Source organism: Berghia stephanieae, chromosome 15 (genome assembly GCF_034508935.2).
Source record: "Berghia stephanieae isolate SIO BIC M18660-M18661 chromosome 15, UCSD_Bste_1.3, whole genome shotgun sequence".
NCBI lineage: Eukaryota > Metazoa > Mollusca > Gastropoda > Nudibranchia > Aeolidiidae > Berghia > Berghia stephanieae.
This window is the reverse complement of record NC_088374.1, coordinates 6133853-6161725: the sequence shown is the minus strand read 5'-3', so window position 1 is coordinate 6161725 and position 27873 is coordinate 6133853. Positions and strand designations below refer to the sequence as shown.

Here is a 27873-nt window from a genome sequence, read left to right as displayed (position 1 = left end):
CAAAGAAAATTATTACGTTTTATTCTTCATGCTGGCTAGAACATTTCATATGTCTTGTGATCAGAGTGTGTAAAAGTCAAAACATGATCAAATTTATGTTTTTTCCCCCTCTGGATACCCTTTATGCTCTCCGGAGAAATATTTCATACGTCGTCCGCCATTGTTCCGATAGTTTAGAGCCAGTGTTACTAAGTTACCAAGCGTCATTAGGAAGGACGTGACGTTACGACTATTGAATCCTATTAGTTGTGTAATTTTGTAGTTGAAATAAAAAGCCAATATTAGCGGAGGTAACACGACAACACCTAAATAAATAAAATAAAATAAAATTTAATTTTAAAAATTCCCTTTATTCATCCCATAGGGGAAATCATAACTCTGTGACTAAATTCAGACACAGGGTAAACATGTTTAATCTACTTGCAGCCTGTGTCCTAAGCCAGACACTGCATAGATTCGGTCATCTGCATTTTTCGCGGCCGCAAATATCAGGGCGATCCGCAAATTTTGGCAAATTCCCAATTGGGAAAATTGGCAAATCGCGTGGCAAATTTTGGGGAAAAAAAAGAAGCGAAAACAAAACAACGAAAAATAAAGGTGCGAAACTTGAGAAATGTTGCAGCTTTGCCTGGGCCCAAACCAAGGGAAGCTACTCTCTACGGATAATGATCCTTTAAAATCTTTGTAACAACGCTATTCATAATGTAGCCTCCCTTAAATGTAATAAATTGTCTTATATATTTTTTTTTTCCTATATCGCGTGTTTATTTTTTACTGAAACGCTTAGTTCTCCTCGGAAAATTTTGGTCTTTTTGGCAAATTTTGGGGGTTTTTTTGGCAAATTTTGGCAAATTTTAGGTCCCAATTTGGCAAAAAATGCAGATGACAGATAGATTGTCAATGAGGTATGAAGTGTAACTCAGTCTTTGATACAGCCAGACACTGAGTGACAAGGTGCACAATTATGATTTCAGTAAAAAATTACTGTAGTTGGTCATTGACGTTTTCATTATCAGCCTGTTGTTAAATCCAGACACTGATAATTATGTTCATAATAAGGATAAATTACTCACATCAACGTGCTTTCCGTAACACTGCTTTCCCAAATGCAGTTCCATCATCTTTTACAATTGGTTTATTGTAGAATTTAGCAAACGTCTTCTGACCAGACCTGCTGCTGCCTTAAGTATGACAGACATATCTACACCTTTCGTAGCTGACGTGCTCGCAGCCCTGGTGCCGTGTGCTTTGAATATGTTTGTATTTATTCCTGACTTCATAAGAGTCAATTTAATCCATCGACCGATGGATTCCTTAGTTACCGGTTTATGTGGACATGCATAACTCAAAAACAGTTGAGATGAATTTCTAAAAGGTTTAGTTTGTTTTTGTTTTTAAGGGTTTTACGGCGCTTGCAACACATTAAGGTCATATCAGCGCCAGTAAAAAGGAAGAAAATGGGATGGTAAAAAGTTCTAGAATTACAATTAGAGCACAAAAGAAAAGGTGAGACAAAGGGGAATTGGTTCAAATAGGGAACAGATGTAGATTCCAAGAGCACACCGTCAAAGTACTTAGTTTGAGATCACCTAAAAGTCTGATCCAGACACAAGTACAGGTCCCAACTAAGAGGAATACAGTCAAATGTTTACCAATCATATTATATAATATGTTAACTAAACATAATACAATGCATAACAGAGAGATGATTTACAAGGAAAAAAAATATCATCTCCCAAAACTATTACTATACATTCGACTGTTTCTCTCCCAGCGATGGAACTCCGGCAAGGATCAGGACAAAACTAAGTAATCTCATTCCAAGACAATGACAGGAAACAATTGGAAAACGGGTATGGGGGGATAGAAGACACAGCACGTACCTCCCTGCCCACTATGGGAGATCAGGATCCCCACCCAGAAAGGTTTAGTTCGTTTGATATATTCTCGCAAATATGTTACAACACAGATGAGTTTATTAGATGAGTATCCCGGTAATACTATGGAATTTTTTTTTTTTTTGTTGCTTTAGGTCTCTTCCAACACAATTGAAGTTATATGAGAGACCGCTGAAACAAAAAAAAAAAAAAAACAAGCAATCCAACAAAAATAGTACAAATGTAAATCAAAATCATAAGCTTAATTATAAATAACCAAGAACAAACAGGCAGAAGATTTACAGAAAAAAAATATCCCCTGTCAAAAATACAATCACAAACCAAAGAAGCAGGATAGGCTAGTAAAGAGAAGAAGAAACGACATCACTATCGGATCGTACACCCATGCGAACATCATAAGTATACGATTCAAGGGTGATGCTCCCATCCAACCACCCGCACTATGGAATTGTCATTATTTTTCGGGGTATTATGATTCAATAGTTTAGAAACATGAAAGATGGCACGAGTTTGTGTAATATGACACTCTTCTAAATTTAACGAGTGAATGGTTTGGCATCTTTGTCCAGTGACTAAGGCACATAATGTGACTAATTTGAAAGTGAGCATTTGTAAAGTTAATTCTTTACAAGGCGAGCATTTTCCAAAATATTTAACATTAATAATATTGAAATGTCCCACATTTTGGTGTATCTTGGTTTGCTTGGGTGAGCCAACAAAATACTTCTCATCAAACGTTTTATTTTGTTATCCCCGATGGAAGGTTGGTCGAAAATGCAAGATAATGCAGAACGAGCAGTATTAACTGCACTATGACAAAGTCCTTTTTAGAAAGGTGTAATAAAAATTCTAGACAGTGTGAAACACTATATTCCTCGACATCCCACTGTTTATCAGAACAAAATTCAATCCATTTCTTTAGGTAAACATTGTATTGTTTAACAGTATTTGGTCTCCAGCCTTTCATTAAAGTCTTGACAACTCGTCGGGACAACCCTTGTCTTTTGAAATTGTTCCTGATAAGACACATGCCATCAGTTGGAGTTTTGGGTATAATGGATGTACTGCTGAGTGGTTTGATGGTAAAATTAACACATTTTTGGCTTTCTTCAGAAAAAGAGGAGGAAGGCACATCATTTCCATAAGTTTTGGATACCAATGAGCAATTGTCCAAAGTGGCACGACCATCAATATCTTTGTACTTTGGTCTTCTTGGATTTTCCTGAGAATCCTGGAGATAAGATTAAATGGTGGGAAGATATATCCGTAAGTATCCCATTTATGTTGAAATGAGTTAATGGCACAGGCTTCAGGGTCGGGATAGAAGGACGTATATCTAGGTAATTGTTTGATTGCACGAGAAGCAAACAGATCTATTTCAGGGCATCCAAATTGCTCACATAACCTATCAAAAACTTCTGGGTGTAAGTTCCACACTGTATGAATTCTAACTTTCCTACTGTGTGAATCGGCTATATTTGATTTTCCAGCTATATGACAAGCAGACAACCAGATTCCTCTTTCTTCACACCACAAGATGATTTGTTTAGTATAATAGTTAACAAGTCTAGAGTGTGTACCACCAAGATTATTAATGTATGAAACGGCAGTCTGATTATCCATTTGGATCTGTATATGACAATTCTTAAAATCACACAGGGACTGAAAACTCAACAATCCTGCTTTGATTTCGAGAACATTTATGTGGAGTTTGGACTTCTCTTCTGTCCACATGCCGCGTGTATTTCTATCATTGGAAACTGCCCCCCCCCCCCCCAATGCATAACTAGATGCGTCTGTTTGAATAGTGACATCTGCATTACCATGAGAAATCATTTTCCCACTATAAAATAACACTCCCTCTGTAATCCACCATTGTATTTCTTGTACACATTCTTCATTAAGAGTGGTAAAGTTATTAAAATTATAATTTGTCTCTAATGATTTGATTTAAGCATTTCCAGTTCTCTATAATAAAGCGGACCATATTCAACCGCTGGGAAACTAGCCACAAAGACTCCAATTAATCTTGCTAATTCTCTTACAATAATACTGTAAGGGAGGTATGACTCATCACATTCTTTGACATCTGGATGATAGGATTTCTTTTTTTAAGTGATTGCGCATGTGCAGGGACGCTTTCTCTCGGGCAAGGCCATATGAATATTCATTTTGTCTATAAAATATTTAACAAAACAATACAGTGCATTCAGAGAGATGATTTACAAGACAAAAATATCATCTCCCAAAACTCTAACTATACATTTGACTGATTCCCTCTCATCTAGGGTATCGGCCAGGGCCTGGACAAAACCAAGTAATCTCATTCCAAGACAAAGACAGAAAGCATGTTGGAAGACAGATAAAGGGGGATAGAAGACACAGCCAGTACCTCCCTGCACACTATAGGAGGTCAGGAACCGCATCCATTAATTGTCTTTTGGTTTACTCTTTTGCACCAGTAGGTCAACATGTATTTGACAATTCAAGTTATTGTCAATGTAGACACCCGGGTATTTAAAATGTGTTACAGTTGGATGTTTCGAGTTTCCCCTTTATCAACAAAACAGGATGAATTAAACACTACAGACGAATGAGATAATGTGGAAGTGGCATTGTTAACCAGAAAACTGTAGTCAAAGTGATACAAAGCTGCCGGAAGCTGTGGACTGTAAAAAGTAATAAACAAAAATGAATATAACAGGTTCAAAAAAAAAATAAAATAAAAAATAACAAAATAACAAACAAGGAACGCTTTGGGCTCAAAGCCCTTCTTCAGCCAACAAAAAAAAAAAACATGACTAAAAAAAACAAAACAAAAAAACCCTAGATCGATAATTGTTTTTATTATTGGCTGAAGAAGCGGTTTGAGCCCGAAATGTTTGGTATTTTCTTTTTTAAGCTGTTACGGTATATTTATTTTTGTTTATCACTGTTTAAAAGCAAAAAAAAAAAAAAAAATACATAATACGAATTCAGACGATGAACTGTCTTGCAATTTTTTTTTTTTTTTTTTTTTAGCTGAAAAAGAGATTGGTTGTAAATAAAACGGTTCTATGATTAATATTTTGTAATCCCTTTTATTAACTCACTCAATCCTACAGATTTTTGCTATCTATCTACTTTTCAAAACAGGAAAAAAAATGTATCAAAAAATAAGCATGTGCATAGATAGTTATATTCAACTACCATTAACATGTAAAATCTAAAAACATTAGCTTTGATACTACTACGCCGATAATTTGTCTCATAAAAATGTAATAAATAGACATGGGGTAAAAGTAACCCTGGTAAACTACGGACATTGTCGGTGTTAGGGTTGAGCTTAACAAAAATAAACTGAGCTTTTATATAATTATTATAATTATTAATTAATTAATAATATCCACCAAATGTGCTCAAAGCACTATACAAGGGGTCTCAACAGCAACATCTAACATTTAGGAAGGAACATGACGCCTGTTAGGCGTTATTACATTTTTTTTTTCGGACAGAGACAACGCTGTTCACGGCCAGATAATCATTTTACCCCTGAGTACAGTGAGAGAATGTGCGTAAAAAGCCTTTTCCAAGGACTCAACTATGCGCCGAGCGATGTTGAGTGAGTTAAGCTGTCTTCATATTCATTATTGTACATATATCTTTTACAGGTCACCGTTTCTTACAATATCATAATCTGTCATCTGCATTTTTTGCCAAATTGGGACCTAAAATTTGCCCAAATTTGCCAAGAAATTTGCCAAAATGACCAAAATTTGCCAAAAGATTTGCGGAGGAAAACTAGGGCGTTTAAGTAAAAATTAACACGCGATACAGAAAAAAATTAAATAAGAGACAATTTATTATATTTAAGGACTTGAGAAATGAAATGACTGTGATTAGCGTTGTTACAAAGATTTTAAAGGATCATTATCCGTAGAGAGTAGCTTCCCTTGGTTTGGGCCCAGGCACAGAAGTCTACCGTAACACAGGCAAAGCTGCAACATTTCTCAAGTTTCGCACTTTTTTTTTTCGTTATTTTGTTTCCGCTTCTTTTTTTTTCCCCAAAATTTTCACGCGATTTGCCCATTTTCCCCAAATTTGCCACGATTTGCCAATTTTCTCAAAATTTGCCACGATTTGTCAATTTTGGGAAATTTGCCAAAATTTGCGGATCGCCATGATATTTGCGGCCGCAAAAAATGCAGATGACAGATCATAATCAATCTCATTGACAAGGGTCAAGGTACTGTCCAATTCTTTTAGACTAAGCATGATGCAGTGCTGCCAACTCTAGCCCAAGTAAATGTGCTCAATGGAGAGACAAAATGAGTAAGAATTAGGACAAATGTGACCCTTCGCCTCAAAACGGCATGAAGTCGGGTTGGTTCAGATGTTGAAAATTGAATTTAAAGCCAGACATATCAGACTTGTGTTGAGTTTGTATGTTTTATTGAGTAGAATGGAAACCATATTTTAGGGTGCTGATGCCAAAAATTTATATTTTTGACAAGTTTAAAATTAAATTTGGCTTTTCGGCATCTGGTTCGTTCCGACATAATATCGTTTTGAGACGATGGGTCACAAATGTATATAGTTATGCAAAAAGGATAAAAAGCCCTGAATCTTGTTTCTTTGTTTGTTTTTGAGGGTTTTTACGGCGCTTGCAACACATTTAGGTCATATCAGCGCCATTAAAAAGGAAGAAAATTAGATAGTTAAAAGTTCTAGAATTACAATTAAAGCATCCAAGAAAAGGTAAGACAAAGGGGAATAGGTGTAGATTCCAGGAGCATAACATCAATGTACCTATAAGTCTCATCCAGACACGAGCACAGGTCCCTACTAAGAGGAATACACTCAAATGCTTACATTATAAATTCAAAATAACAAATATAATAATACATACCAGAGAATACAAGGAAAAAAAATATCATCTCTCAAGACAATAACTATGCATTTGACTGTTTCCCTCTTAGACAGGGTATACGGCCAGGGCCAGGACAAAACCAAGTAATCTCATTCCAAGACAAAGACTGAAAGCATGTTGGAAAACAGATATAGGGGGATAGAAGATGCAGTAAGTACCTCCATGCCAACTATGGGAGGCCAAGACGACAAATAGCCCTAAATCTGATAATGGGCAATTAATTAGACCATACTAGCAAAAATATTATAATCCAGATCTGCCATCCCTTCACAGTCCAAAAGTGGAACCAGAAGGCCTGAAAATAGGAAATTAAGACAAAAAGATAGGAATTTTACATCTTTCACCCCCCGCCCCCCTTTGCTTTTTTAAAATTCTTACCATTATCATCATAAATTTTTGAAAATCGGAATTTTAGAGTCAATGACGGAATAGTTCAAAAAGGAAAAGTGAAAATAGGAATGATTCCGCCAAAAGTTGAAGGGTTGGCAGGTATGTATAATCAATATTTAAATTAATGTATAAGCTTACACTTTATATACTATATAAATAGTATCAACTTCCAGATCCGTGTATAAATCTGATATGATCCAGCCCGATAATTTTACATTGAACTCATTTCATGAACTTCTGGGTCAAGAAACAGATAGTGTTTAAGTAGTGCACCAAAAAAAGTGTATGAATGCTAAAGATGCTTAAATAATAAAATAATTATGCACACAATTCTCAGTTAAATGTGAACAATGAACGAAAATGCGTATCCGAGAAAAACCACCAGCACTGAAATATGATCTATGAATATGCACAGCACGTTCAGTGCTGTACTGCCTACTCTGGCCCACGAAACTGTGGACAATGGAGTCCCAAAATGAGTAAGAATTTTTTTTTTTTTAATGCGCACAATCCTGCATAAATCAATAATTAGCGCTAAATACTAGGAATTGTATAATTGATAATTAATAACTTAATAATTATATACAGGCAATGTAAATAGTATCCACTTTCAGAATCCCTTTATAAATATGATATGACCCACCCAGATAATACTTATATTAAACTCCCTCTATATATTATGAACGTTCGGGTCAACAAACAGACTAAAGAGATCTTCTTCTTCTTCTAGGTTCCATGCCTGGTCCAGGCTTCGGATACTGCATGAATTATCTCTCTCCATTCCTCCCTGTCTCTTGCCTTTTCAAACAGCTCTTGGATTGTTAGGCTGGTGAAGCCCTTCAGTTGGTCTATGAGTGTTTTTCTTTGTCTCCCCCGGGCGCGTTTACCAGGTATTTTTCCACAACTTGTCAGGTATTCATTCTTATCTTTCCTTACTATGTGTCCGAAAAAGGATAGTTGTCGATCCACTATTAAGGGCATTAGTTTCCTTTGTTGGTATGTTTGTTTTAGCACTTCTTCGTTCGTTTTGTGTGCAGTATACGATATTCTCTGCATCCTTCTCAAGCACCACATTTCAAAAGCTTCAATGTTCTTTTGTGTTTCTGCATTTGTAGTCCAGCTTTCGCATCCGTATAACAAGATTGGCCACACGTAGCACTTCAAGACTCGGAATCTAATCCCGAACGACATCTGTTTGTTTTTCAAAATGTTTCCCAGGTCCATGAAGGCCTGTTTGGCTTGAGTTATTCTTGCTCGTATGTCTCGGTTACATCTTCCATCTGTTGTCACTATTGAACCTAGGTATTTAAAACTTTCTACGTTGGTAAGTTGCTCGCCGTGAATCGTTATATTGCAGGTGTTGTTGTATTCGGGGTTTTTCTGTATTACCATGCATTCCGTTTTGGTGATATTCACTTCCATTCCCTTGGCTTCACTATCTACTACCACTTTGTCAACAATCTTTTGAAGTTGGATTTCTGATGTTGCAATGAGTACCGTATCGTCTGCGTATCTTATATTATTTATGTTGTGACCTCCCACTTTTATTCCCTCCATATTATTTATGCCCCTCATGATTGTTTCTTGGTATAGATTAAACAGATCTGGCGAGGCAACACACCCTTGACGGACTCCTTTCTTAATAGGAATGGAATTTCCTGTAGAGTTTCCGATTTTGATAGATGCCTGCTGGGTGTAGTATAATGTTTGCATGAGTCTGAGGTCTTTCTCATCAGCGCCAATGGAGTGCAGTTGTTTTAGTATTTCTTCGTGGCGTACTCTATCAAAAGCTTTTTTGTAGTCGACAAAACAGAGGTATAGTGGGGTCTGAACCTGTATAGCTCTTTCACTTAAAACACGGAGGAGGTATATTGCTTTCCTTGTCCCTCTGTCAGGTTGGAATCCATATTGTTCTTCTGCGATTTCGGGGTTAATCTTATTCCTTAGCCTGTTGATAATTATACGCAACAGTATTTTGTTGATGTGGCTTATTAAACTTATAGTTCTAAAATTTTCGCATCTGACTGCACCTGCTTTCTTTGGTATTGCTATGAAAATAGAGTTACAGAGATCTTCTGGAATTTTCCCAGTATTGTATATATTGTTGAATAATATGTGAAGTTCATCAATTGCTAGATCTCCTAGGCTTTTTAATACCTCTACAGATATTTCATCAGGGCCTGTTGCTTTACCATCCCTCATTCGTTCCATGGCATGTTCAATTTCACTTTTGGTGATGTTTGGTCCGCTTAATGGTTCTTTGAATTTCAGTGGTGGTTCATTTCTATTTGGATCATTGTACAGTTCGCCTATGTATTCTACCCATCGGCTTTCTATATGTTGTTCTTCAAATAGCAGTTCCCCTTGTTTGTTTTGGATACAACTTCCTGCTGCTTTGCTTTTCCTTTTCCCTGATAGTTCTTTTATTCTTTGGTGAGCTTGTTGGGGGTTGGGTTTGTATTCTCTTTCAATTTCGCAGCATTTCCAGTCTAGATAGTTCTCGTGTGCCTCGATGCATTTGGATTTAATGTGGTTGTTCAATGTTTGGTATTCTGCAGACCCTCTGTTGCATTTTCGTCTTTCTTCAAATAGGTTTAGAATTTCATTTGTCATCCATTCCTTTTTGCTGTTTATTTGAGCTATTGGTAAATGCTTTTCTGCAGTTGCTTTGACACACTTTTGGAATATATCAAATTGTTTTTCACATTTTTCATTATCAGGTTCACTTTGGCTTTGTATCATGAGTGCATTTTCAAATTCTTCTCTCATTTTTGTTTGTATGCCATTGTCTTTGCATAACCTGTAATCCCTCTTTATTCTACCAGCTGTTCTCTGAATAGCTTTAAACTTTATCCTTACTGTACAAACAACTGGGACATGGTCACTGTCTACATCGGCGCCTGGGTAGGTTTTGCAATTTAATATGCCATTTCTGAATCTTGATGATACTGCTATAAAGTCTATCTGGTTCCTTGCTCTGTCCCCTGGTGATTGCCATGTCCAGGTTCTTCTTGGGTGTTGTTGAAACCAGGTGTTTGAAATCATTAATTTATTTGTTCTACACCAATCTGCCCAGATGTTTCCTCGTTCATTTCTGTCTCCGAGTCCATGTGGTCCGATTATGTCACCATCTCTGCCTCTGCCAATCTTAGCATTTAGGTCCCCCATTACCATAAGGACTTCTTGTGATTTACACATTCGTTTTGCTTTGTCTAGTGAATGGTAAAACTCTGTCATATCTGCATCTGTCGCCTCTTCTGTTGGTGCATAAACTTGAATAATATTGGTGTCAACTACAGGTCCTCTTAGCTTAACCAGCAAAACTCTGTCTGAGATTGCTACGTGCCCTTTGTAAAATTTGGTTGATTTTTGGTCTAAGATCATCCCTACTCCTTTTTGGAAAGAGGTTCCACCACTCCATATGATCTTATATGTCATGTTGTTTTCTTGTTTTGACATGGTTCCCTGCTCTTTCCATCTCATCTCTGCCAGGCCAAGAATATTTATTTGGAGCCGTTTCATTTCTTTCAGAATGTTGTTTAGTTTTCCTTTTTGGGCACAGGTCCTGACATTCCATGTCCCAATTTTGGTTTTGTCACATTTGTTAAATTTATTTCGCCTAGTAACTGGCTGACGGTTCGGTGTGACCTGACGAACATCACGCTCCCAACCGAGCGAGGCAGCAGTCTTCCGTGAAAACATGCTCCCCTTTACGCTGTCACTAAAGAGATAAAGTACACTAAAAGAGTGAATCATTTTTAAATATGCAAATTAAATAATAAAAATTTAATAATGAGTACAATCCGGAGCAAAATGTGTACAATGACCAAAAATGCGTAAGAATACGCATTTTTAAACGTAAGTTTGGCATCTAAGGAGGGTGAAGTGGCAGAGCGGTTAAGGCATTGCACTGTGACCCGGAAGGTCCGGGTTCAAGCCCCGCTTCAGTCACTTTCATTTTTTCTTCCTTGGGCAAGATTATCAACCCCCAATTTGCTCACTTGGGCAACATGGCTGCTCCCTGTTGACATCAGACATCTTGTTTGATGAATTATCTATATTCCTTTGTGGAATGCCTAGGCGACATCTTATGATGGTGTGGCGGAAGGGCATAAACAGCAATGTTGCCCAAGTGAGCAAATTGGGGGTTGATAATAAAGAGGGTTGGCAATACTGCACAAATCTACAAGAATGTTCTAAAAACACCTTCAATTATAAAGAGGTTTGTCACTAAAGTGCTTGCAGTGGAAACCCCTATTGTTTTTATGTTTCATTTTTAAGGGTTTTACGGCGCTTGCAACACATTAAGGTCATATCAGCGCCAGTAAAAAGGAAGAAATGGGGTAGTAAAAAGTTCTAGAAGTACAATTAAATTAAAGCACTCAAAAAAAAGGTAAGACAAAAGGGAATTTGTTCAAACAGGAAACAGATGTAGATTCCAAAAGCAAACTATCAAAGTATTTAGTTTGAGATCACCTAAAAGTATCATCTAGACACAAGCAAAGGTCAAAACTAAGAGGGATAAACTCAAATGTTTACAAATTATATATACAGAGCTGCCAACCCCATCTGATGAGAATGTGTACAATGGGACCTCAAAATGGGGGAGATTTCATAAAAATGGGTACAATCCTGAAATCGACGGAAACTAACCATTGTGAAAGTAAGAGGAAGGTAAATTTACATAAAGTCACATCGCACAAGCTCAATTGCAGCAACAATGATGTTCCCAAGACTATAATCCAATCCTTTCAGAATTCTACCTCCCAGCATGAAGATCATAATTGGTCAAAAATACGATCCGGCAAGCTTAAGATAACAGCGATACTAGCATCCAGGCTGTTAAAACTAAAGAAAACTGAAGTGACTCCGTAAAATGAAAATGGGTGCAATCTTGGGGGAAATGCGTACAAGCGGACAATTGCTGAAAATGCGTACAATTCCGCATTTTTTGGGGTAGGTTGGCAGCTCTGTATATATGTAAACAAAACATTCCAGTGCATAACAGAGAGAAAATTTACAAGACAGACAAATATAATCTCCCAAAACTCTAACTTTACATTTGACTATTTCCCCCCAGATAGGGTATCCAGCCAGGCCCAAGATAAAACCAGTAATCTCATCCCAAAACAAAGCATGTTGGAAAACAGATATAGGGCATAGAATACACAGCAAGTACCTCCATGCTAACTATGGGAGGTCAGGAACTTTCGTCCTTGAACAATTCTCAGATAAATAGAAGTGATACATGAAGCCAGACCAACTTTCTTATCCGAACCAGCAACCACCTAAGCTCTAGGCCTTAGGTCTTGTGCCATGACGTAGAAGTTGGACGTCTTTTGTAGTTGTTCCAGGTGACTATAAAGTGTGTTACTGACGCTTGGATTTGGTGGGAGGAACGAGGAATGTGAATCTCATGTCTTCAAGATGTTGACATTCAAGCAAGTGGTGTGTTACTGTTTCATTTCATCCAGGCCAACAAATGAAAGTAATCTGTCAGGGCCATTGGGCCCATGGAGCCGGATTTTATCCCAGTTTCTATAGCGCAAAACAGACAATAACAATTGCTCACTATCATTTGGATAGGATGCTAGTTTATTGCAAAGTATTTTCCATAAAATTTAACAGACTCAGCTATCCATTCACTGCTAGGTGGACAGGGTGGTCAGAGAAAATCTCGACTGCACCCGGGATTGATCTTGGTCCCTTTGCTTGTGAAGCAACTGAGTTCACGGCACCCCACAACAAAACACAAAAGGAGCATAAATAATTTTCTCCTCCCATCCCCTGAAAAAATAATTTTAAAAGTTAAGAAGAAACAAATTGTCTGCAGCAGTCAAAATGGCACCATGTAAAAAACTAAGATTTGTAATGTACAAACCCTTATTTCCTTCCCTCCCATTCTGCAAATTATATTCATGCAGAATTCAGCGTATGCTTGTGGTCCTTTGCCTCATCCAAATTGGTCTCCATTTCTCCTCCCTCTCCGTGAGTTTTCACATGGGTTTTCATAGACGAACTTTGTGCAAAGCCCCTTCCGCAAACATAACATACGTATGGTTTCTCACCCGTATGGATTCTCTCGTGCGTGATTAGATTAGAACGTTTGGCAAAAGCTTTGCCACATGTACCACAAACACAAGGTTTTTCTCCCGTATGAGTAAACATATGTGACCTCAGATAACTACGACTAGTGAAACGACGACTGCACTCACTACATTTAAACGGCGTTTCTCCAGTATGAATCCTCAGGTGATTTCTTAGCGACTGCATTCTGGAGAATTTCCCACCGCAAGTCTTACATTCATACGGCCTCTCGCCTTTATGAGACCTTATATGACTCTTTAAGTCTGAACTTTTGACAAAAGCTTTGCCGCACATGTGACATTTGTGAGGTTTCTCCCCCGTGTGCGTTCTTATATGACTTTTCAAACTGGAAACAGTCGTGAAAGCGTAGGGACACGAGTTGCATTTGTACGGCTTCTCTCCTGTGTGAATTCGAGAGTGTGTCCTAAGATTTGGATTGGTAGCAAATTTCTTCCCACAAGTCGGGCAAACGTGGGGCTTTTCTCCTGTGTGAGTCCGTATATGAAGTCTCAGTTTAAATTTACAAGCAAATGATTTGCCACACGTCTGACACAGGTATGGCGTTTCACCGGTATGCACTCTCAGATGGGCTTGCAAATCAGATTTCTTGACAAAGCCCTTCCCACATGTTGAACACACGTACGGTTTTTCTCCCGTATGAATTCTGAAATGTATCTTTAAGGTTGAGCTCTTGGAAAACACTTTCCCACAAACCTTACATTCATGCGTGTTACATTCTGCACTAGTTTTCTTATGGTTCGACAGACCGCTGTTGGAAGTGAATGCCTCCCCACATTTAGGACACGGGTATAATATAGTTCCTGTGTGAATATTCACGAGGTGTCTTCTGACGCCAGAACTACTCACAAAAGTCTTACGACAAATAGAACATTCGTACGGCTTGTGATTTTTCGTGTCAATATTTGGAATTGCTGATCTTTTATCATCACCACCTTCTCCTTCTATTTTAATAGGAAGGGTAATCGTTGTATCGACGACAGGAGAATGTTCCTCCACTTTTGAAGGGCATATTTTTTTGTCATCTGAGGTAGAGTCTGGAATTTGAAATGTAAACTGACATTCAGGGTCCATAGTCTCGTCTAAATCTTCCTCCTTGATGGCAACCATACTGTCCTGAGTGTCACAGATTTCTGTATCTGAAAAAAATAAATGAGACAAATAAATAACCATCATAAAGTAGTTTTATGTTTGTTTTGTAGGGTTTTACGGCGCATGCAACAAATTTAGGTCATATCAGTGCCAGTAAAAAGGAAGAATATGGGATAGTAAAAAGTTATAGAATAACAATTTAAGTAGCAAGAAAAGGTATGACAAAGGGGAATTGGCTCAATTAGGGAACGGATGTAGATTCCAAGAGCACAATATCAATTTACTTAGTTTGAGATCACCTAAATCCTGACACAATCACAGGTCCCTGTTAAAAGGAATACACTCAAACGTTTACAAATCATATGTAAAACAAAATAATACAATTCATAACAGAGAGATGATTACCAAGGAAAAAAATATCATCTCCCAAAACTAACTATACATTTGAATGTTTCCCTCTCAGTCAGGGTATCTGGCCAGGGCCAGGAAAAAAAACCAAGTCATCTCAAATCCAAGACAAAGACAGAAAGTAAATTGGAAAACAGATCTTGGGGGATAGAAGACACAGTAACTACCTCCCTGCCCACTATGGGAGGTCAGGAACCCCACCCAGAAAGTAGTTTTAATTCTAATGTTTAGTCTGTATTACACTGTATGGATCAGAAACATGGAGGACAACAGAAGGCATGATCACCAATAAATTACAAGACTTTTATAAATAAATGTCTAAGTACCAATCTGGGTATCAGGTGGACGGATTAAGTCAGAAATGAAGATCTTTGGGAAATGGGCAACCAACAAACCTATGTGGTCTAGTGGTATGACACTCGCTTTCGGATCGGACGGTCCTGGCTTCGAGCCTCGTGCTCGGCGCATAGTTGAGTCCATGGAAAAGGCTCTTTACTCACATTTTCTCACCGTACTCAGGTGTAAAATGAGTACCTGGCCGTTAAGAGCGTTGTCTTTGTCCGAAAAATTGTAATATCGCCTAACAGGCGTCATGTCCCATCCTACTTGTTAAATGTTGCTGTTGACCAGGAACATCTTGTAAAGCGCTTTGACAGGGTCCCCACCAAATCTTTGAAATTCTTTTCAAGATCAAAAATTTTTTTTCAGGACCCCATCGCGCGGCGGAAAATTATTCCGCCATGCGTCAAGAATGATTTTTTTAAAAGCCATTTATCAATAATAAAATATCATTACTTCTTTAAATTAGTGCACATGTACATTTACTAGTGTAGCCTTCAAAGAGTAGAAGATTATACTAGCTATTTATTAACCATTACATCTTACCCCTAGATTCCTTGCCATCAGTTGATCAAATTTTGCTTTCTCTTCATGATTCATCAACCATGCAATAGTACTCCGCCACATTTCCAATAATAGAGAGGTCCAATCTTTTCATTGTTCACTTTACTATAATACACTATGTACAAGACTATTCACAAACTGTCCTTCCTCTACAACAATTTCAAGGAGGCCTCCTTCTCCTCAAGTTTCTTAGAAACAGAGGCCAACTCCTCTTCCTTCTCTATGGCTGCTTTTCTCAGAGCATTTGCACTGGTGAATAAAGCTAATTGCTCCTTCATCCCTGTCACTTCATCAGCCTTGTCTGATTGTTTTTCACAGCTCGAATTCGGCATGATTCAATTTTTTTCTAAATACCCAACTTAGATCTAAAGTTCTAAGTCACATTTATTTTTTATTTTATTATTATAGAAAGATATTATTACATCCAGATCTAGATTTCTCGATCCAATCGGCGATATAAACAAAGCGATCCTAAACAAAGACCCCGACCTTTGGAAATTCTAGGACAAGTCAAGTGGATCTAATGGAAATTCTCGGCAAGTCAACTTAAAACATAAAAACAAAAAAACACGTCACCAGGAGATTTATGTAACTGAGTTTGATATAAAATCTATATATAGGTAGGTCAAGGCGATCCACGACGAAGGTTTTCCAAGAGCTTCGGTGCAACCACGAACTGAATGAATGAATGAATGAAAGTTGAAAGTAGCGCAGCGGAAGGAAGGAAAAGAAGTAAATAAAGTGTTGAGCATGTGCAGCAACGACTATGGCCTTGGCTGACTAAGAATTGATCGGCCGGAGTTACCTCCCTTCGTCGAATATCTATTGACCAGGGTTGCCAGTTTGGCCTTTTTAAGACCAAAAAGTTAAAATTAGACTAGATCTTTTTTTTCCCATACAACTAAATTTTTTAAAGATATTTTGTTTTCCCCCGACTTCCCAACCCATGACAAAATTCCTGACTTTTTCCCGATTTCACGACCCGGTGGGACCCTGCTTTGAGCACATTTTGTGGATTTTGCCCTATATAAAGCTCAATTTTTGTAAACCTATGAATTTACAAATCAGAAAGAGGAAGTGGGGATGGATAGGCCATACAATTAGAAGACCTGTCTGCAACATCACAAGAATCGGGTCTGGCCTGGAATCCCCAAGAAGACTAAGACATAGTTGGCGAAGCAAGAAGCACAATAGAGGAAGCAAGGAGAGGTCGTTACATGTGGAAGCACTGGAGAAGACAGCCCAAGGAAGTGTCAAATAAAAATAAAATAAAATTGCCTTTACTCATCCCATAGGGGAAATTTTTCTCTTGGGTCTATTCCAACAGAAGACTGGAATAACCTAGGCATCAGCCGCAGTGCAGCGCTGCAAATTGAGCTAGGGCGAGGTGACTTGCTCAAGGCCACAAAGCGCAGCAGCAGGTGATCGAACTCGATATCTTCCGGGTACAAAGCAGAGACCGTACCGCTGAGCCACGCTGCCCCAAACTCTTTTTTTTATTAAAATTTGTTTTTATTGAACTTAATCGATTTAATGCCTTAAGTTAAAATAAAAGTTCTTTAGGTGAGAAATATTCTTTTGAACCGTTAAAGTACAGGATAACTCACTACTACTACTACCAGCACCGTTTCTGCTCCCCTCCGTTTTCTTTAATTTTCCTTTCCCCTTTACACCTTTTACACTTCCTTTCCCAACACATTCCTTCTCGCCCGCCCCGTCTTTCACTTCTCCCAACACATTCCTTCTTCGATTGTTTCCAAGTGGCTCCTATCAGCATTAAAGTAGACGGAATAACTACAGGTCCACTTGAAAGATAAACAAACATGTACTTACCTGATGTATCCATTTTGGATTTTTTTACATCTTGTCCACTACTGTCGTCCACAGGCTCTTGTACTTTCTTTCTTTTTAGGTTAATATCTGGAGGAGGATCAAGGTCATCAAAGATCGTCGGGACAGCGTTCCACACTAGCCTTTTCCTTTCATACGGAACAGTAAATTGACTGTCTTCAAAATGGTCGTTACACAGACGAACATCCTTCTTTCTTACTTCATCTGCTGCTATTCCTTTGAGGTCGTCTCTTCCGATGTTTTGAATCCACGCCTGACATCTGAAAATTATTGTCAGAGAAATCATTAAAATATGACGGCTAGTTCACACACACACACACACACACACACACACACACACACATACATACATACACACACACATACATATACATACATATACAATTTGCTTATATTTTGGATTTGGGACCGATTAAGTATTAATAAAATGACACTTATTTAGTTTGTTTTTTAGGGTTTTACCGGCACTAGCGACACATCATTTCAGCGCCAGTAAAACGGAAGAAAATGCGAGTAAAAAAAGTTATAGATTTACAATTGAAATCAAACAAAAATAAGTAAGACAAAGGGGAATGGTTCAAATAGGGAACAGATGTAGATTCCAAGAGCACACTATCAGTGTACTTAGTTTGAGATCACCTAAAAGTCTATTCCAGAAGCAAGCATGAGATCCCAGTAAGAGGAATACACTCAAATATTTACAAACCCTTTTACATTTAAACTAAAAAACAGAAACCAATAACTATGATTGCTCAGCTTGAATTTGAATCTAAAAGAATATTAAAGGGCTGCCTTTATAAATTTCATATCAAGACTTTATAATTTATAATTGAATGAAATGCTATTCCAATCTGCAGAGACTGAAAGTACCGAAAGTGTGGATCTTCTAATTCTCATGGCCACCTCTATCCGCAGTGGTTCTGCAAATAATGATTTCCTCTATTCGCAGTAGTACTGTGAATAGTAGATAGTTAGTATTCGTTATTCGCAGTAGTAATGCAACTAGCAGTTATTTGCCGTAGTAGGCTTCGAGCCCAGAGTTTTATTGTGTAGAGGATTGGGCGCAAAATATAAATAAGTCACATTATTATTATTACTATTATTATTTTGTATTATTATTATTATTATTATTATTATTATTATTATTAATTATTATTATTATTATTTTGTATTATTATTATTATTATTATTATTATTATTATTATTATTTATTATTATATTATTATTTTGTATTATTATTATTATTATTTTGTATTATTATTATTATTATTATTATTTTGTATTTTTATTATTATTATTATTATTTGTATTATTAATATTATTATTATTATTATTTATTATTATTATTATTATTATTATTATTATTATTATTATTATTTATTATTATTATATTATTATTATTATTATTAGGTGGCGTTTTTATGCACCTCCATTGGAGGTGTACAAAAATGCACCGTTTGTATGCACCTCCGTTGGCGGTGATGGTAAATTAATGAAAATGTTGCTGCATACGTCCATGAGGTTTAAATAGTTTTAGATTGTAGTTTAGCACGCTGCTTAGTGATTACTGATTATACAATGATAATAAATTAAAGAATAATAACAATAATTTAAAAAATCAACAGTAAAAAGAAACATGGCACACAAATCCTGATCTCAAATAAATAAATAATTTTAGAAAATTAAAATCGAAGTTTTTAAAAAACACGATAAAAAGTTTTTGAAATAAAAACAACAAAAAAAGAGAATTTAAAAAATAAAAAATGATGTCTTTCTCAATAAAGTAAATTTTTTAAAAAAAAGTCAACAATCGTAATCGAACCCAGCACTTTCAAGGTTAGAGTCTGACAGCTTGTCCACTGAGCTACGGAGCCACCTGCCTGTTCATCACACGCTGTGATTATACCCAGACACCTTTCTGGAATGAAAATTCGTTATCCCCAGACACATATTTGAAACTCTGCTCTTTTAAACAACTATCCACGTTCCAGAATATGGAATGTTTTCAAATGCACATAGAAATAAGGAAAGTTAATAAAATATCTACAAAAACATAAAATTAACCAACATTAAATTTGTTACTACTACTACATATACACAATATGCGTCGACTTCGAAGTGGGTGTCATGACCGAATGGTTTAGTCGTCTGCCCTGGAAGTTTTACCAGAATCGAGGTTGTGGGTTCGAATCCTGGTTCCGCCACTTTCTTTTTTTTTTAAATTCCATCTTCTTTTTACAGAACGTTGCAATTGATAAATGTCCCATCCATCCTCCCCCCACCTCTTTTTTTTTTTTTGTGCCACTCTATTCTTTTCTCCTTTTTGTTTGACCTTTTGTTCCATTTCTGAGCATGAATTTCTTAAAATTGTTTGTTTTTTTTTCTCCTCTATCTGACCATTTGGCCGCCCTCTGAATATTTCTGTTTGTTTGCTTTTTAATTATTTATCCTTTTTAGACACTTTTTGAGATCGGAGTGGGGACGAATATGACAATTTGCTAGAAACTAGAAAGGAACTAAGAGAGAGAGAGAGAGAGAGAGAGAGAGAGAGAGAGAGAGAGAGAGAAAGAGAGAGAGAGAAAGAGAGAGAGAGAGAGAGAGAGAGAGAGAGAGAGAGTTTTAAAAAAAAGAGGTGGGGGGAGGATGGATGGGACATTTATCCCTTGCATCGTTCTGTAAAAAGAAGACGGAATGTAAAAAAAAAAAAAAAAAAAGTGGCAGAACCAGGATTTGAACCCGCAACATCGATTCTGGTAAAACTTCCAGGGCAGACGACTAAACCATTCGGTCATGACTCCCACTTCGAAGTCGACGCATATTGTGTATATGTAGTAACAACTGATTTAATGTTGGTTAATTTTATGTTTTTATAGATATTTTATTAACTTTCCTTATGGGGGGATAATTATATTAATTGTCAGTTCAAATGAGGTAATATAGCAATAAACCCAAAGTGTTTCAGTAGAATTTTTTTTAAGCATTAAAAGCCAGAACTTTCCTTCTAATTATAATAGGGAATCCGTTTCAATTTATTTGAACTTTTTCAACCTACCATTTTATTTATATGCAATTAAATTGCCATAGGTAACAATAAACTCATTATGACATTACACAACATGTTTATATCTTTTCATTTAAATACTCTCAAACACTTTTTTATTCTCTATGTATTAATTCAAAGAGGGGAATCATTTGCAATTGTTTCAGTGACAAATTGGGGATAAATCGAAAAGTGATATAGCAAATTGATAGCAAATCGAAGTGGCAATTCGGACCCGAGTCTGAATTGCTTCCCGTGGCAATTCGGACTCCTGCCACAATGCACCTGCGCAATCACAGGAAGTGTCGGAAGTGGAAACTGGGGCGAAAGTGAAGCGTGGTAGGGTGGGGGGAGAAGCTGCTCGTTCTCAGTTGTCAGTGTTAGTTGTCAGTCGGTAGGAGGGCGAGTGAGCGAGCAAGTCACGTTTTAGAACTCCCGAAGGTGACTGCCTTCAAAAGCGGTGATCTATTATTCCCCCTTGTCTTACTTTTTCTTGAGTACTTTTTCATTGTAATTCTAGAACTTTTTGCTATCCAATTTCTCCATTTTTACTGGCGCTGATATGACCTAAATGTGTTGCAAGCTCCTTAAAAAACAAAACATAGATCTAAATAATCGTGGTCTTTGGAAGATTACAATTGTAGTCGCAATTGTTAACGTTAACAATCAATTTGCCCTCGCATAGAAAAAGGAGTGTCTTTGTGTAATGATTGGAAGATTTATTTAATTTGCCATGAGCGTGTTGCAAAAGATACATGAATGACATATCTCTACATTATATAATTTGCCATTGGCGGCCGCGAAAAAGTGCAATATGACTTTGGGCATTGGGCGTTTTATATAAAAGGCAGTATAGGTCGGGCTTTGACTAAAGGCAGTGTCTTAATTCTTTTTTAATTAAAAAAATATGCTGTTTTATTTCTAAATATAAAAATAGAGGCGATTCTTGGCAGCAAGGCATGCAATAGAGCCCCGCCACTGGGGTAGGGGCAGAGTACTGTCTAATACTAATTTTATTAGATAATACTGGACAGGTGCCGAAATAAAATAAACACTGGTTGAATACGGAAAGAAAATGATCAACTGGTAATGGGATTGGTGGGGGGGGGGGGGGGGGTAACCTACAAACGACCGAGGCGCTGGACGCAGGGGAGAATATGGTGATACGAGATCAAAGAGAAAAAGCCGCCGGCTCTTGGGTTGTGGAAATGATTGTTGGGGGGGGGGGGGGGGGAAGTGTGTGTGTGTGTGTGTGTGTATGATTATTCTGTTTTTAATGAATTAGAGATACTCATGAGTGTGTGTGTGTTCAGGAAGACCAATATGGTTTCTATAGCTGCAAACGGAATAGTAACTGAGAGTTTCACTAATGATACTAATGATAAGTTCATCATTCGGGCGCATTGCATTGCAGTATTCCGAATCGAAGAGCCATGGAATTATTCAGACTCGACCCTGGTTAGCCACGGAGTTCTATTCAGTTTAGACTCAAGTCCGAATTGCCACGGGAAGCAATTCAGACTCGGGTCCGAATTGCCACGGGAAGCAATTCAGACTCGGGTCCGAATTGCCACGGGAAGCAATTCAGACCCGGGTCCGAATAGCCTTTTCCATAGTAAATTGTTTCTCACGTCTAGTCGAGTTTTTGATTATGTAACATTTGCGTCATATTATGTAATAATGTGTTAATTTGAAATGTTTATCTTCCTCTTTATTAATGTAAATGCATTGTCCTCGATAAGACGAACATTTTGGTATACAATATATGATAAGAAGCCATACATATTGACTGTTTTAACCATTTTTTATTAACATTAACATCACGCGATTTCGGTCACAACTTTGCAATGGTAATTTTGGGGTTAAAATCGGTCTGAAATTTCAGACTTTGAACTGCCGTAACTACATTTCTAATCAAGATAGAAACAAAATTCAAACTGTTTTGTAATCTGTGTTGTCAGCTCTTTCATATGACATTGGTTTCAAGTGTGTGAGGTACACATTTAGAATTTCATTTAACTCCCAAATGACTGCGAATAAGCACTTGGATGAAAACATAATTCAATCTGCAGAGAGACTGAAAGTACCGAAAGTGTGGAGGACGAGTGTCTCTATCCTTGTTATTGTTGATCTCTGCTGTCTTGGGTTCACAAACGACTGTCATTATTCCCAGACGCCTGTCTGGGGATAATGAAAATTCATTATCCCCAGACAGGTGTCTGGGGATAACCAATTTTTGTTATCCCCAGACACCTGTCTGGGGATAGTTATCCCCAGACGCATGTAGCAAGTGGGCAGAAAGATTTTATGCAAAATGCCAAACTAGGCGTGAAAAATACCAAATATTCTGGAAAAAAAATACTAGTGGTTGTGTCCCAAAACAGTTAATATATCAAGTGATATTTAACACAAGATGGAAGTAAATAGTGATCAAATGTCAAATCCAGCTCTTTTTAAAAATTATTTTAAAGCAAATGGATCAATGAAATTTCTTTTGTTACTTTGATCTGAAAACGTCAAACTGGCAATTCAACTTTTTATTTTCAACCAGAAAGAAAGTTGTTAATAATCAAATCTGGTCATAGTCCACCAACCATTTAAATTTTCACTACCTGCCTACCTGTTAACTTTATTGATCATCTCTTGTTTCTATAATTTGCTCATTCTGGCCATAATTTTGGGGACGACCGGGAATTATTTTTTATTTCGCGGACGAATTCCTAGGCCATGGTGTTGTTCGCCCCAAAGCCCCAAACCGACACCTGTTATTTTCCTGTCTGCTTCGCACAAGACAATACAATTTAGTATCACACGTCCACAAAACTAGATCCAACAACATTTTTATTCGAATCAGAGATGAAACTAACTACCAAAACAAGGAAGCAAAAATGGTGGAAATATGTTTAGCTCATATATGAATTTAAGATATTCCGATCGCGGTGTGGATAGACAACTCAGTGGGGTAGGCCACCTTTCATTTTACTCCTTTTAGCTGCACAGATTCGATCCAGTCGCGACCGCCCCCCCCCCCCCCCACACACACACACACCTTTTTTTTTTTTTACTTTTTCTTTCTTTCTTCCCGATTGATTTTCATTGTTTTCACTTTTGTTCCGAGTTCCGAGCAAGAGTTTTTTTTAATCAGTTGAATTTTTTATTTCTCCGATAATATTATTTCATTATTTAATTTGCTCTAGATCTATTATTGTTTTTTTTTTTGTTTTGGTCAAATAATAATAATAATAATAATAATAATAATAATAATAATAATAATAATAATAATAATAATAATAATAATAATAATAATATCATACAATATTATCATACTATTACTATTATAAATATTATTATTATTATTATTATTATTTATTATTATTATTATTATTATTATTATTATTATTATTATTATTGTTATTATTATTATTATTATTATTATTATTATTATTATTATTATTATTATTATTATTATTATTATTATTATTATTATTATAATTATTATTATTATTGTTAACACTATTCCCTGCTCCGAGGGAAATCTCTCTTTTTCTTTTTTTTTTTATATTTTGACCTAATCCTTAGAGTTTTTTGTTTGCTAAACCTTTATGTAAATGTTCCGTTTCTGAGCATGAATTTCTTAAATTGTTTTTATTTTTAAAACAATTTTTTTTTCTCCTCTATCTGACCATTTGGTCGCTCTCTGAATATTTCTGTTTGTTTGCTTTTCAATTATTTATTCTTTTTAGACACTATTTGAGACGGAGTGGGGACGAATATATTTGCTAGAAACTAGAAAAAAAAACAAGAGAGAGAGAGAGAGAGAGAGAGAGAGAGAGACTGAGAGAGACAGAGAGAGAGAGAGACTGAGAGAGAGAGAGAGAGTTTATTAAAAAAAAAAGAGGTGGGGGGAGGATGGATGGGACATTTATCCCTTTCAACCTTCTGTAAAAAGAAAACGGAATTTAAAAAAAAAAAAAAAAAAAGTGACGTTACCAGGATTCGAACCCACAACGTCGATTATGGTCAAACTTCCAGGGCAGACGACTAAACCAATCGGCCATGACACCCACTTCGAAGTCGACGCATATTGTGTATATGTAGTAATAACTGATTTTAATGTTGGTTAATTTTATGTTTTTATAGATATTTTATTAACTTTCCTTATTTCTATGTGCATCTGGAAGCATTCCATATTCTGGAATGTGGATAATTGTTTAAAAGAGCGGAGTTTCAAATATGCGTCTGGGGATAATGAAAATTCGTTATCCCCAGACAGGTGTCTGGGGATAACGAATTTTTATTATCCCCAGACAGGTGTCTGGGGATAATCACAGCGTTCACAAACGGCTGTCATTATTCCCAGACGCCTGTCTGGGGATAATGAACATTCGTTATCCCCAGACAGGTGTCTGGGGATAACCAATTTTTGTTATCCCCAGACACCAGTCTGGGGATAACGAATTTTCATTATCCCCAGACGCATATTTGAAACTCAGCTCTTTTAAACAATTATCCACATTCCAGAATATGGAATGTTTCCAAATGTACATAGAAATAAGGAAAGTTAATAAAATATCTATAAAAACATAAAATGAACCAACATTAAAATCAGTTGTTACTACATATACACAATATGCGTCGACTTCGAAGTTGGTGTCATGGCCGAATGGTTTAGTCATTTGCCCTGGAAGTTTGACCAGAATCGACGTTGTCGCTGTGGGTTCGAATCCTGGTAACGTCACTTTTTTTTTTTTTTTTTAATTCCGTCTTCTTTATACAGAACGTTGAAAGGGATAAATGTCCCATCCATCCTCCCCCCACCTCTTTTTTTTTAAATATTAAACTCTCTCTCTCTCTCTCTCTCTCTCTCTCTCTCTCTCTCTCTCTCTCTCTCTCTCTTTGTTTTTTTTTTCTAGTCTCTAGCAAATATATTCGTCCCCACTCCGATCTCAAATAGTGTCTAAAAAGAATAAATAATAAAAAAGCAAACAAACAGAAATATTCAGAGAGCGACCAAATGGTCAGATAGAGGATAGATATAATAATAATAATAAAAATATAATAATAATAATATAATAATAATAATAATAATAATAATAATAATAATAATAATAATAATAATAATAATAATAATAATAACAATTATAATGAAAATAGTAATAATAATAATATAATAATAATAATAATAATAATAATAATAATAATAATAATAATAATAATAATAATAATAATAATAATAATAATAATAATAATAATAATAATAGTAATAGTATGATAATAAGAGTATTAATAATAAAAATAATATTATTATTGATAATAATATAATAATGATTATGGTGGTAATAGTAATAATAATAACAATTATTACAATTATTATTATTATTATTATTATTATTATTATTATTATTATTATTATTATTATTAATAATAATAATAATAATAATAATAATAATATAATAATAATAATAATAATAATAATATCATTTGACCAAAACAAAAAAACAAAACAATAATAGATCTAGACCAAATTAAATAATGAAATAATATTATCGGAGAAATACAAAATTCAACTGATTAAAAAAATCTTGCTCGGAACTCGGAACAAAAGTGAAAACAATGAACATCAATTGGGAAGAAAGAAAGAAAAAGTAAAAAAAAAAAGTGTGTGTGTGTGAGGGGGGGGGGGGGGGGGGTGTCGCGACTGGTTCGAATCTGTGCAGCTAAAAGGAGTAAAATATGAAAGGTGGCCTAACCCACTGAGCTGTCTATCCACACCGCTGTCGGAATATCTTAAATTCATATATGAGCTAAACATATTTCCACCATTTTTGCTTCCTTGTTTTGGTAGTTATTTTCATCTCTGATTCGAATAAAAATATGTTGTTGGATCTAGTTTTGTGGGCGTATGATACTAAATTATATTGTCTTGTGCGAAGAAGACAGGAAAATAACAGGTGTCGGTTTTGGGCTTTGGGGCGAACAACACCATGGCCTAGGAATTCGTCCGCGAAATAAAAAATAATTCCCGGTCATCCCCAAAATTGTGGCCAGAATTAGCAAATTATAGAAACAAGAGAATATCAATAAAGTTAACAGGTAGGTAGGTAGTGAAAATTTAAATGGTTGGTGGACTATGAACAGATTTGATGATTAACAACTTTCTTCCTGGTTGAAAATAAAAAGTCGAATTGCCAGATTGACGTTTTCAGATCAAAGTAACAAAAGAAATTTCATTGATCCATTTGCTTTAAAATAATTTTTTTAAAAGAGCTGGATTTGACATTTGATCACTATTTACTTTCATCTTGTGTTAAATATCACTTGATATATTAACTGTTTTGGGACACAACCACTAGTATTTTTTCCAGAATATTTGGTATTTTTCACGCCTAGTTTGGCATTTTGCATAAAATCTTTCTGCCCACTTGCTACATGCGTCTGGAGATAACAAATTTTCTTTATCCCCAGACACCTGTCTGGGGATAAAGAGAGAGAGAGAGAGAGAGAGAGAGAGAGAGAGAGAGAGAGAGAGAGAGAGAGAGAGAGAGAGTTTAATATTTTAAAAAAAAGAGGTGGGGGGAGGATGGATGGGACATTTATCCCTTTCAACGTTCTGTATAAAGAAGACGGAATTAAAAAAAAAAAAAAAAGTGACGTTACCAGGATTCGAACCCACAGCCACAACGTCGATTCTGGTCAAACTTCCAGGGCAAATGACTAAACCATTCGGCCATGACACCAACTTCGAAGTCGACGCATATTGTGTATATGTAGTAACAACTGATTTTAATGTTGGTTCATTTTATGTTTTTATAGATATTTTATTAACTTTCCTTATTTCTATGTACATTTGGAAACATTCCATATTCTGGAATGTGGATAATTGTTTAAAAGAGCTGAGTTTCAAATATGCGTCTGGGGATAATGAAAATTCGTTATCCCCAGACTGGTGTCTGGGGATAACAAAATTTTATTATCCCCAGACGGGTGTCTGGGGATAATCACAGCGTTCACAAACACTCACGACTTGACTCACCTTGCTTCATCTCTAGGAAACGTGAAGAAAGGTTTGCCTTTGCAAGAAGCCTTGTAACGGGCGTTAACGCATCCGATCGCTCCACAGAAGTTGCCACCTTGTTTTGATCTAGATTTGGAGGCCAAACCATTGTTATCATTATCCATTATCACAACAACAACAAACGATGGCGGCAATAAAATAGCACTCGGGAACGAAAGGATCTTACACTAACAAACCAAGGCAGCTGCCCATCTTCCCTTCT

General features: G+C 36.3%; 1 protein-coding gene across 1 annotated transcript; it reads right to left on the bottom strand.

The window, feature by feature from the left end:
* Positions 1–329: 329 nt before the first annotated feature.
* LOC144960816 (uncharacterized) lies at positions 330–27873 on the bottom strand. The gene is made up of 4 exons (XM_078894164.1): positions 27630–27873; positions 17539–17816; positions 13079–14441; positions 330–3129 (listed from the first exon to the last, which is right to left on the bottom strand). The coding sequence occupies exons 1-3, from the start codon at positions 27773–27775 to the stop codon at positions 13114–13116; spliced, it is 1752 nt and encodes a 583-aa protein (XP_078750290.1). The 5' UTR covers positions 27776–27873; the 3' UTR covers positions 330–3129; positions 13079–13113.

Bases quoted from the DNA above. Each gene is read 5' to 3' on its own strand.
- LOC144960816 (XM_078894164.1), bottom strand. From the start codon at position 27,775: ATGGATAATGATAACAATGGTTTGGCCTCCAAATCTAGATCAAAACAA. The intron at 17,817-27,629 runs GTGAGTCAAGTC...AATAATTTTCAG, and splicing joins TTTCCTAGAGATGAAGCAAG to ATGTCAGGCGTGGATTCAAA. The intron at 14,442-17,538 runs GTAAGTACATGT...TATTTTTTTCAG, and splicing joins ATCCAAAATGGATACATCAG to ATACAGAAATCTGTGACACT.